General features: G+C 34.3%; 1 protein-coding gene across 1 annotated transcript in view; it reads right to left on the bottom strand.

Annotated features, from left to right (window-relative positions):
* CEP290 (centrosomal protein 290) overlaps positions 1–12687 on the bottom strand; it is a 92039-nt gene that overhangs the window by 19843 nt on the left and 59509 nt on the right. Inside the window, exons 39-44 of the mRNA XM_055336664.1 lie at positions 12103–12324; positions 11647–11769; positions 8266–8411; positions 7768–7923; positions 4841–4964; positions 286–420 (exon numbers count right to left, since the gene is read on the bottom strand). Coding sequence (XP_055192639.1) covers positions 286–420; positions 4841–4964; positions 7768–7923; positions 8266–8411; positions 11647–11769; positions 12103–12324 — 906 coding nt within the window. The remainder of the gene's footprint in view (positions 1–285; positions 421–4840; positions 4965–7767; positions 7924–8265; positions 8412–11646; positions 11770–12102; positions 12325–12687) is intronic.

The raw sequence follows: 12687 nt of genomic DNA, 5'->3' as shown, positions 1-12687 counted from the left end.
TATATTGACTTTTTACTTATTTATTACCAATCTTCCCTACTAGAATGTAAGTTCTACAAGTGCAAGAAGTTTTTTGATTGCTGTTTCCCAGCACTTAGGAGAGTGCCTGACAACAAAGTAGGCTTTCAACAAATAAGTGTTACATGAACAAATGTAGAAAGTGTAACACTGCCATAATATTTCACGAATGCGAGTTTCTGACATCTTCATAAACAAATATGAAGAGGGAGAAAAAAGTTTTCAGGCATTAGATTTCCTAAATAGAGTAAAGAACATTAAATTTACCTTTAATCTTGGCAAATCTTTATTTGCTTGTTCAAGCTGAAATTTTAGTTCAATATTTTCAGATGACAACTTCAAGTTTTCCCTCTGAAGCTCTTGTTCCTTTTGAAAATGATCATCTGACTCTATCCCGGAAGTCTTCAGGAAAATAAAGTTAGAAATATTTTTAAGTTTTAATAATAAAAGTGGCATAAAACATATTGGATAAGAAAACACTAGCTAAAGGGGAACATTTTTCCTCAAAAAAAAATGAGAACTCTAGGAAGAATAGCTCCAAATAGATATATTAGAATATAAGAATTGCAGGAGAAAAGGCAATGCAGTTTAATTAATATAGAAAGCAAAGTCAAGAATGTCTTAATAAGGGGCAGCCCCAGTGGCACAGCGGTTTAGAGCCGCCTGCAGCCTGGGGTGTGATCCTGGAGACCTGGGATCGCGTCCCACGTCAGGCTTCCTGTATGGAGCCTGCTTCTTCTCCCTCTGCCTGTGTCTGTGCCTCTCTCTCTGTCTGTCTCTATGAATAAATAAAATCTCTAAAAAAAAAAATGTCTTAATAATGTCCACACATAGACTATCTCCATTATCTCCATGTAGACTCTCATAATGGCTAATAAACTAATTTGTGCCAGGTTTTCCTGTCCAAAAGTATGGTTATTATTTGTTAGGGATTATATTATACCCTAAACCCTACCCCACCCTCAGATTCATATGTTGCAGTCCTAATCCCAGTACCTCAGAATGTGACCTTATTTGGAGATGGAGCGTTTTCAGGGGTATTCAAGGTAGTCAGTAGGGTGGGCTCCAACCCAGTCTGAGTGGTGTTCTTACGAAAAAGGGAAATTTGGATACAGACAAATGCATAGAAAAGAGATGATATGAAAGGGCAGGAAGAAAATGGCCACCTACAAGCCAAGGAGAAGGGTCTGGGATAGATTCTTCCCTCACAGGTTAAAGAAGGCACCAGCCCTGCCAATTCCTTGTTTTTTTTTGACTTCTGGCTTCCAGAACTGTGAGATAAGTTTCTGTCAGGCCACCAAACCTGTGGTGCTTTGTTACAACAGCCCTAGCAAACAATACACAAATCTATAAAAAGCAGTGCCTTAATTTCTTCTTCTTTCTTGGGAAAGCTCTTCTTCCTTCCTTGGGCAAGAACAATCACTCCCTCCTCTGAAATCCAGTTACACTATATTTGCATTTCTCTTGGCATGAATCCACTTTGGGTTATTACTTATGTTCAGCTTTTACTTCTCATCCTAAACTACGAGTCATTTGAAAGAGAAATATGTGCTTGGTTACTTTATCCTACACAGTGGGAAGAAGAACACCACCTTATCTTGTATGATTTACAAGCATCATACGAAATAATCTTGTGTAAATACTCAGCATAGCTTAGTTTGTCCTCCTTCACTCCCTTCTCTCTCTCTCTAGTGACTTGATGGACTATCAAGTCAATAACTCCACAGACATTATAGTTTAAAAAAATACAGTACTGTACAAATATATCCATTATACATGGCTCTATAATGTGTTTTAATTAGCAGTAGGTTAAATACTTCACATTGATATATTTATCCTGAGGTAATAAAAACAAGTGTAAACAAAATTAAAGACACTAAAAAATAGGATATAGAAAAGTAAAGAAATTCTAGACGGTTTGATTCTGACCTGAGGGCACAGAACACTGGCAGAGACACTGCTCGTATCCACCAGACTTCTATTCGTTCAAAGGAATGTGTGTGCATATGCACATATAGAGTGGCAAGAAAAAGAAGACAGACGTCTTTGTTGATGTCTGTACCACAGAAATATGTCTGTGCTTATTCTCTGTCAAATTAACCCAAGTATACATTCTGATCAACACTAGGCAAATCCTGCCACCTGCAAAATCCTCGGTTTTTCCATCTTACAAATGAAGGCATGAGATGGGGTAATTTTTAAGGCCTCTTCAGACACAGAAATCTGTAATGCCCTGTCTCTGAGCTCTTGTCACCCTCACTTCATCTCATCTGTCCGTGGTAGCTATTTATCAAATGATAAACACCTATGGGTACCACTGCTTGAAAGACATAAAATACATTAGATATCACTCACAGAAGAGAGTACTTCTATCTTATGATTTCATATAAAGTTTTTTGTTTTTTTTTTAACACAGTTCTCTCCTCACTAAAACATGGAGGCAATTATGTAAATACTTAGGGATCACTTTTACCCTCAATTCTCAAAAAACAAAATTAAAAGTATTAGTTGAAATTGTCCAGATTTCTGGAAAATAAATTCTAATGAACCTCTCTAGTCTGTAAAAATAATTTAAATAAAATTTGTAATGAATTTTATGAGATTTACAATTCTTTTACAGAAGAGGAATCCTGCTAAAAGGGATATACTACTAGGGGTGCCTGGGTGGTACAGACGGCGAAGTGTCTGACTTTTGGGTTTCAGCTCAGGTTGTGATCTGAGGGTTGTGAGACTGAGCCCTGTGTCACTGTGCTCAAGCACAGAGTCTGCTTAAGATTCTCTCTCCCTCTCCCTCTGCCCCTCTCTACTGTGTGCTCTCTAAAATAAATGAGTAAATAATAAAAAAGGGGGGATACACTGCTAGAAACCAAATTCCTAGTGGATGGGAGTTAAGGAAACACAGGGGAAGTCTCGAGTAAAAAAAACGCATTATGAACCTTAATAAATGAAGTAAGAATTAAGACACTTTCATCTATTTTCTCTTCACATTTAAATGTTTGTTTCTACTGATTGTTTTTAGGACTTGGGTGACTGGAATATCTAAGTGGAAAGGATAAAGAAAAAAAGATAAATGCTATTTGATTTTACCTGAGGGCAAACATGTCTTAGTCTGTAGATTGTAAACTGACCCAAAAGTCGTGTGTCATAAGAGAGATCATAAACTACAGACTTAGACTGGTCTTTATATCCTGCTTCTGCATTGTTAGAGATGTTACTCATGCTCCAAGCTTCCATTTAAAATAGAAATAATACTCTGCAAAATGCTATGAAAATTATACCTCAGCACAACATAGACACAACTTTTCATTATAAAGTATTTGTCATGTGTGGCAAAGAGATGACCAAAGAATGTCACGTAGTATTGTAACACATTTTTACTGATAGTATTTACTGTAGTAAAAGTTTGTGATGAGATTTCAGAGCATCCTGAATTAGAAATCTCTAAGGCAAAATGAACACCTCTAAAGAGCCTGATTTTCATCACCCTGTTAGCTAATTCTTTTTACACGAGTAGTAGTGGTACAACAGTGAGTACTATAATGAATTGGGAAATGTATACCTTTAATTTTTGGAGGAACTAGTCAAATATTAGAGCTTAAGACGAATATCATGAATAGTTAAATTTTTTTTTTTTAACAAATCCTACACAATTTATTTCCATTTGTACCATCTATGCACACTACCTGGTATCAGAAAATTCAGCTAACAAACACATACAGGGCTACCATAGACTCACACCTGGGACACTTCATTTCTTGGCTGGACTGGTACATCGGTTTCACAATTTGCCTGTGCATCTTCCTCAGCACACAGATCCAGTGCGGCAGCAACTGTGGCATAACCAGGGTCCTCTCTGGTAGATTCTTCTGGATCCAAGTGGTTCCTGTGACTCACATCTTCAGCCATGTATCCCTTCCCTTCATCATTCTGGCCTACCTCATTCTCGTCATTGTTTTTATGTTCCTGTTTATTATTTTCACAACAGTCTTGACTAATGTTCTCAATTTCAGGATCTGGTTCATTTTCGAAAATGGACTTAACATCTGCCAAGATACCATTAGTTGACCTAAATGGACTTGGCTTGCTTTTTGGTCTTGTCTCAGATTTATTGAATTCTGCAGGATCTACAATACCTTCTGTTGTGTGTTTTTCTTTATTACTGTAATACCATAGAATATTTTTAGGTATCTGATGGTATAAGTTGTCACTGGCATCTATTCCCTTCCCATTTTTAATTCTGAAAGCTGTTTTGGTTTTTTTTCTGTTCCTGTATAAAGTGTTCTTTTTGTGAAAAATATTATGCCTGTATTTATTAACACTGGTAGCAAGGGTAGAAAGTGCAGTTGTGTCAAATAACAGATTCTGCTTGAAGCAGAAGAAAGAGAAGAAACGTGAAAAGAAGAAGAAAATAATAAAAATATGCACACTACTTGTTTTAAAATAAGATACAGCAAACAACTCTATATTAATGATTTCTTATAAAGGAAAACTAGAAATATATCACACGTTTGAATGGAAACAATGCTATAACATAGTTTCTAATTTACCCAATTGTATGTATGTTCTTGCCACATCAAAACTGGAAATGTAACTTCATTTAAAATCTCATTTGTAATAAAGTTTTATGCAAAGCATAAGAATTTTAAGATTACTTATGTAAGAAGGATTAAAGAAGTTAATATACATCACTACCTGGTAAAAATAAAGGTTGGATTTACTGCACTAATATTCCAAAAACAATCTAATGTTGTGGGTCAAATAAAGGTACAAGTTGATATCACTTTTAAACCTTAAAAACAGAAACAAAAAGGTGTACACTTACTGAAGGTCTAGAAGATGCATCCTTTGAAAACTGTTTTTCTAAAACATGAAGTTTTTCTTGTAGGTATCTGTTTTGTAGATGTAAATCCTCTATGACAGAATCTCGAGGAAGAGCTTGGCGGCTCCTAGGAGAAGCAACAACAGACACTTTACTATTCAAACTTCAACTTCTCACAGATTCACTATAAGAAAATACCGAAAAGAAAGAAAATATGTATTTATTAGCACTGTGTATTTATCTTAAATTCTACAAAACTTATAAACTTCACAAAAATTAGGACATGACTATTTATATTATAAAGTGATCCTCTACAGAGGATTGCTGCATGGCTCTTCTGAATTAGGAGTTAACAAGTGTATTTTGATTTACAGAAATATATTAACATCTTTAAGGAACATGTGTCTATTTATATGGCATTGTGTAAGACAAATCAAAATAGCCACTACTTTTAAGACATTATATAATAACTCCATAACATCTGTGTACTTCTTGAGAAGCTCAAGGACTTAAAAAAGGCTCTTATTGGTGCCAGATAACAATCTGTTCCTCCAACTGTCACATGTGTGGCCTACAAGACCCTCCATAATCTGGCCCCACTACACCTATTCAATCTAATTGACCAGGGGTCTACTTTTACTAAGGCAAAAAGTCTACTTTTACCCACACATTAAAGCTTCACCCTTGCCACTATGCATCTAATAGGGTTCTGCTCTCTTGGAATGTCCCTCCTCCCTTTAATACCTAGTTCTGATACATGAAATTTAGAAATTCAATTTGAACTGAGAAGATAAGTTTCATCTTTTCTAACAAATCTCCAATTACTTTGGCCCACAGAGATCCACATTATTAGGGGGAAAAAATTAAACCTCTAACTGTATTAGGTTTCAAAACTAAAATATTTTGATCCTTGTGAAAACTGCAAAGGAGAATAAAAGGGTTTAACGTTGTTCTGAACATATGTTTAGATCAAGAAAAGGAAGGGAAAGAAACAGGTGTTGAAAGAATTCTTCAATCGCTTTTTTCTTCTCAATCAAGAAAAATTCTGAGGGATTTAAGAAACAATGAGTTAGACAAAAAGGGGAGGAATGGAGGTTAGAAGCTCACAGGTGTTCCTTTAAAAGAGTTCACATTACATTAAGACTGACCCAATCGGGCAGCCCAGGTGGCTCAGTGGTTTAGCGCCGCCTTCAGCCCAGGGCGTGATCCTGGAGACCTGGGATCGAGTCCCGCCATTGGGCTCCCTGCATGGAGCCTGCTCCTCCCTCTGCCTGTGTCTCTGCATCTCTCTCTCTCTATGTCTCTCATGAATAAATAAATAAGCCCTTAAAAAAAAGTTGACCCAATTGCAGGCATTACAAAGGAAGCACTAAGCACCATTAATTACTAATGGTAATTTTTGAAGATTAACAGAAAGGAAAAAAAGTATGATAAACTTAAGAACAGCAAGTATCCTCATATCCAAATATGATAGGTAGGTACCAGACTTCAAACATGATCATTAAGATGATTCCGGACTGCTTGTAAGCACGTAGCAGAGGAAGTAACAGATGATGTAAAACTATGTTCATCTAAGAAGTGAATGAAACAGATTATTACAGTTTCGTTAGGACACGACTGTATTTTGCTTTACATGACTGTGATTGTATTAGAAGACACAACTTGGAAAGACATGATGAAACAAAAAAATTTCAAAGGCTCTGCTAAAGAAATGGCACAGGCGGGGGGTGCACTGGTTCTAGGTACAGTGTAGTAATAAACACGTCCAATCTTGTCTCTCCCAAATGCATGGAACAGCTATTTGAGAACTTTGAAAAGTAAATATTTTACACATTGGGACAAAATACCAGAATTTGAAGTGTCAGCAAACAGGCAGTAATTTACCTTTTCTTTTCCTCTGATGTTTCTTGGCCTGAATACAACGCTGAACATGAAACCTGAGCGTGAGTGTTAATATGGAGGAAAGAAGCTCCAAAGAAGCCTTAAAATTCCAGCTCCAGCAAGGAAAAAGGGCACTTAGGATAATTCCAGAGAGTACAACAATTCCCCTCCCCCATTATTTTTTTCTTGTATCCAATTCTCTCCTCCTCCCTCAAGTAATCCCATGGCAGTGGTGGTGGCAGTGGTGACTGCAATGAGAACCCATAGGAGCTGAAGTATTTAAGAGAAGGAATCTTCTCCAAATGGTAGAGTTGTGATTGCTATGGAGGTACAGTGGCAGTAGTCCCTCTCCCCCACACCCTGCCAACCCCTCTTTCTGCTCTCCTTTTGCTTGCTCAGTTCCATACAGGTGCACAACTGCTGAAGCGAACAGTAGAACAGGGTTCCCCTGAGCCCCAACTTCATTCGAAGTAGCAAAAGGGGGAGCCCTAGGGAATCAAAGTATTAGGGAGGTCACTGAAAGGGAGGGACACATGAAAGGGATCTTATAAAGTCCTTTATGAATTTATGGGCTCATTGTTGAGCTGGGTGTGCCTGGATCTGATCTTAAAGTAGCAAAGACTCCAAGAACTGAACTAACGGACCAAAGATGGCCCAGGTACTAGACTTCCAAACTGGGAGGTGCACAGGCAGGACAGATCCAGAGACTGTAAACGCTTTGAAAAGGAAATGGACATTGGAACCACAGCCCACAGAAAGCAGGTGGAATATGGGGCCGGAACCTAGTCAAACTGCCTATTAAAACAAAAATATCTACATTCTCCATAGAATTAACCAAGATCCAAAGTTTCACCACATAATATTCAGAAGTTCAAGAATACAATCCAAATTACATGGCATACAAAGACCCATGAATATCTTAACTCACGTTGGGAAAAGACAACAGTACCCAAGTCTAAAGTAATACACGTTCATTACATCCGTTTCTATGGGTCAGCTAGTTTTTCTTCATTATAACAGGTACCACATTTTTTCATGAAACAGCCTACCTCATATAGGAAATGTCATTTTCTAAGTCAAGATTTCTCTTTTTCAATTCTTCCAACTCTTTTTCTGACTCGAAAGCTCGCACTCCCATAACTTGATCAACAGTAATGCCAGTTGTTTTTAGTTTCCTCTGCAAACTAAGTTTCTCTTTGTCAGCTCTGTGGGATTTAATATAGCATCATGAAAATATATAATTCACTGTTTTGCTCATTCAGTTTATTAAACCACATCTCATTCATTATAAGACCAACATAAAAAACTAGATCTTTCTGTATTTGCTATGAGCTAACATCTCAAAATTATAGGAAACTCCACTTATAAACTGTTAAAATACTTTTAAACACATTTTAAAGAAAATAAAAAAGTGAGTCATAGATAATGATAATTAAAACTAGAAAATTTCTCAAGTATGATATCAAATATGTACTATCAAATATAAAACAATATAACTTCCAGATCAATTAAAGACTGCATATAATTAGGCTTAAATTTGAACTCACTTGGCAAAAAGATCCTTCAAAGTATTCAACTGCTTTGTTAGGATATAGACTTCCCCCTCTTTTTCTTTCAACTTGTTTCTAATTCCCTCTATTTTAGTTTGCCATTTTTTACCTTCTTCCCACCTAATTAATTCTTCTTTTGTACTCTATAAATAATAACAGAGGAGAAAAATCACCGATATTGTTTTTAATGTCAAGATTTATCCATTACAATTTACTAGAACAATGGCACACCAATACTTTGAGAATATGTAAATGCATTCATTTGGCTATGTAATTTCTAGAATCTTCAGATATACCAAGTTATTACCAGAAATGACCCTCAGTTTAAGGGTTCTGTATTCTATCACTTAGTAGATGATATTCTAGGGAACAGTCTGGACTAATGCTAGCAGACTTAGGAGTCTTTTAAGATTTTAATAACAATGATCATGATCAAAGTAAGCTTCTAACAAAGAACATGTAAATATAAATGACTAATCCAATTTTAACCAAAATAACAATCTTTAAGCATCACAGTCTCTTCAAATCTTCAATGCACATGACTTCTTTTATTCAATAGATGGTTATATAGCGTTAGTCATCCACCAAATACTATTCTAGGCACTAGAAGCAGAAGCAATGAAGAAACCATAGAAAAAAGCATTACAATCTAATTAATGTTGGTTGGGTAGATTAGGGAAAGGGAGCAAAATATAGACAAAAAGCAGGAAAAAAATATAATGTAGTACATTAGCTGATGATAAGTGCTGAAAAAAAAAGGAGCAAAGAGAATTAGCTAATAGCACTAGCAATGCCACTGGAATACATAAATTGCCTATACATACATTTGTATCAGTTTGCATTTTTAGCTCTGAACTCATGTTAATGCTATTAAGACTGCTTCATTATGTTTTCTAGTGTAGTATGTCAGAGCATCTTTATATTGAAATATGAGAAATATAAAAATATTATTTTTATAAATTATTTTTGTTTCTCCTTTTTCATTTATAATGATTTTTTTGAAATTACACATGTAGGTAGTTTCTATTAACTATAAATTTCTTTTTTTATTTAAAGATTATATTTATTTATTTGAGAGACATATCAAGAGAGAACATGAATAGTACAAAGGATGTTATGCTACATTGTATTTATTACAAAAAGCAATGTCAGGGCTGAAAGAGTTAAAAGACATAGTTTAAACAAATGCCCAACTAAGATAAGTTGCGCTATCAAAACTGTCTTCTTTGACACTGGCCAATTTTTTTACCTTATTTTTTTAGTTCAGCTAACAAGTATTATTTTAAAAAACATAAAAGCTTTAGTGTTTGATCATTATTAACTTTTTTTCCTAAATATATATAAGGAATTTTGTGACTTCCAGAAATATAAATATTAGTTTGGGCATAATGGTATATAAGTAATTCTGCAGCATGGAGTGCATTGTAGGGATTAGGCAATTCTATCCCATCTGACAATACCCTCAATTAAGACAGCAAAAGGAGGCTGAAATAATTTAAAAATGAACCACAGCAACAAAAAATAAAGGCAAAGGTCACCAAAGATGTTCTAAAATGGGGAAGAAGATAGAATGCAGAGAGTTCTCTTTTCACATTTTCTGTACCAACAGCCTCTCAGGCATGGATTTCAAAATAATTTAACTGCATTTTAAATTTTTCATTCATTTAATAAATACTGAGCATCATACATGCCAAGGACTGTTGTAGATGGCAAGGATACAACAATAAACAAATCAGGCAAAATCTCTGCCATGAAAGCTTATAGTCCAAAGGATGAATACATAGACAAGTAAATCTCTAGTGTGTCAGATAATAATAAATGCTATGGAGAAAGGTATAAGACACAGGAATGCAAGGCATGGAGGGGGTTTGATATCTCACATAGATAAGCAATAAAGAGTTGACAGAGAAAAGGGTATAGAAATTTCAATATAAAAGCATTCATTGAATATAAAAACATTCATAAATTAGAAATGCCCAGTACTGTAGAATTTGAAGTAATACTCTCACTAGATTCCTGGATACAAATTTTAATATTCGGGTTGCTCTTTGTGTTCTCTTCCTACTTAGTAATAATATCATACAGTGGTACTGACTTGATGGCTTACAAGAGACTTGCACACATTATTTCATTTGATTATCAAAATAATCTTGGGAAACTGGCAATGCAAATAGTATAATTTCTATTTTCTGGAGAAATAAACTGAAACACAGATTAGGAATCCAGGCAAAGCCACAAAGCTACTGAGGGATTTTGATAGGAATCAGTTTAGGAACTGGTATTTAAAGATAGGCCTTAAATACCAGTGGGGAGGCGGCAAAGGAAGCAATCTGTAAGAGCAAGGATATTTTTATCTTGCAATTTTTACCAGTGAAGCTTCTGACAGGAAGTATGCTGTGGTTCAATGTAAACAAATGCAAACATTTTAATAAAACTTATACTAACATTGGTGAAATTTCATAAGTAAAATAAATTTTGGAATATACTGTATTAAGATATTTTAATTCCATTACTATTTTCTATTCAGTGGCATTAAAGACACTTAATTTTCTTTTTTATGTTCATGTTTTTCAAATTGTTTTATAGATATTGAATATTTTCTGGGTAAATTTTACAATAAAAATGTTTCCTAACCTTTGCTCCTCCAATGTAATTTTCTGCAGGGGCAAACATTACTACTAATACCAATATTTCCCAGGTCTTTTTGATATTTTCAATGCTACTGATATAAATCTTCAGTTTATTATTTGTAATAAATCAATTTAATTATATGCATTTTAGCTAGTTTTAGGGAATTTGAGGGGATTGCTAATTTCTGTCAGTAATTTTTGTTACAAAATAGTTTACTAGCTAACCATTAGAAAATTTTAAGCAACTTTTTTCCCATTACAGAATCAATTTATGAAAGTTTTGGTTACTGATTACCACAAATATTGGTCTGTGGTAATCAGTAACCAAACTTTGTTTATCCTGAACTAACAGTAATCCAGTCTATTAAAGGATAAAAAAGACACATTTGGGGCAAGGTAGCAGGCTAAATATGCCTAACTTTCTTTCCAAAATCAAAAGCACCGATTTATATAACAGTGGGTTGGGGAGAAGTTGGATAGGTGTGAGGGGATTTTAGGGGTTCTAGAATGTCAGGAAGAGGATATGGAGACAATGTAGTGACTTCTGGGTACGAGTTACATTATAGGTGTCTCCTGTAAATTCTTAAAGGACAGAAACTTGTCTTAGACTTCTCTGTGTTATTCAGTACATTTATTGTATGTATTAGGTCCTCAAATTAATATAGTATATCCTCCGTTCATCAGTTATATAATTTACCTTAGTTTATCATTACCTTAAACATATTAATCAGTATGTTTCTTCACATACCTTTTCTTTCACAGGCTTTATTTCTGCCTCATCCACCTTTCTTTCCAGTTGGCTTTCTAGCTTTTTAATTTTCTTTTGGAGTTCTTCAATTAAACTTTGTTTATTATCTATTAGAGGTTTCCCCTGAAATAGAAGACATATTTTTACTTTTTTACGAGTAAAAACTATCAAACAAAATACACAATAAATATTCCAATTATAGAAGTTTCCTGAGGCTATAGCTAACCATCTTGTCTAAATGCACTTTTGATATAGAACATAGTAGCTGCTTCTGCATTTTAAAGAGGTTACTCTAAAATCACAAATATGACAGAGGTCACTGAAGGAATTACCAACATCAATCAAAGTGATCTGAAAGCTAGTTTCAGCAATTATTTATAGATTAAAGTAAAAAGTGGGAATAAACTACTACCTATATGTTTTAAATCAAAGATATGATCACAAATATAAAATCACCTGTAATCCACTGGTTAGTCTTTTAATTTGCCTTTTCAGTTCATCATTCTCTTGATCAATTCCATCTTTCTCTCTAAGCATTTTATTATAGGCTTTTTGTTTTTTTTGCAGTTCATTCGTTAAGTCATTCAAATTATCGCTTAGTGAGTTTTCTCTGTTTTTACTTGTTTTAAGAGCTTCTTTCAATTTTAAAAGATTTTCATTTAAATCATCAATTTGTGACTAAAAGTAAAGAAAGGATTAATTCACAAATCTTCATCAAGTATCAATAAAATAGAATACATCTATTACTTAATAAAAAGAAAGTGTCAATCTAAGTTTTTATTATTAAAATAAATTATTCTTAATAATACTTATTTAAAAGGCTTGGTTAATATTTATTAAATTAAAACATGCTAAAAATAAAGTTTCAAATCTAAATTTTTAAGTTCCCAGGGGGGAAAAAAAAAAACAACTAAACACCTATCTTCATTTCAAATTAACCAAGTCTACTTTGAGAAAAACAAAATGTGATATAATACCCTAAGGCACTTCATCTTCAGCAAATACTCAGAAATAAAATGTTATCAAACAAGCAAATGTTTT

The sequence above is a fragment of the Nyctereutes procyonoides genome, unplaced genomic scaffold (assembly GCF_905146905.1).
Source record: "Nyctereutes procyonoides isolate TBG_1078 unplaced genomic scaffold, NYPRO_anot_genome, whole genome shotgun sequence".
In the NCBI taxonomy this organism is placed as follows: Eukaryota; Metazoa; Chordata; class Mammalia; order Carnivora; family Canidae; genus Nyctereutes; species Nyctereutes procyonoides.
The sequence above is the reverse complement of the archived record's forward strand: the minus strand, read 5'-3'. Positions and strand labels throughout refer to the sequence as shown.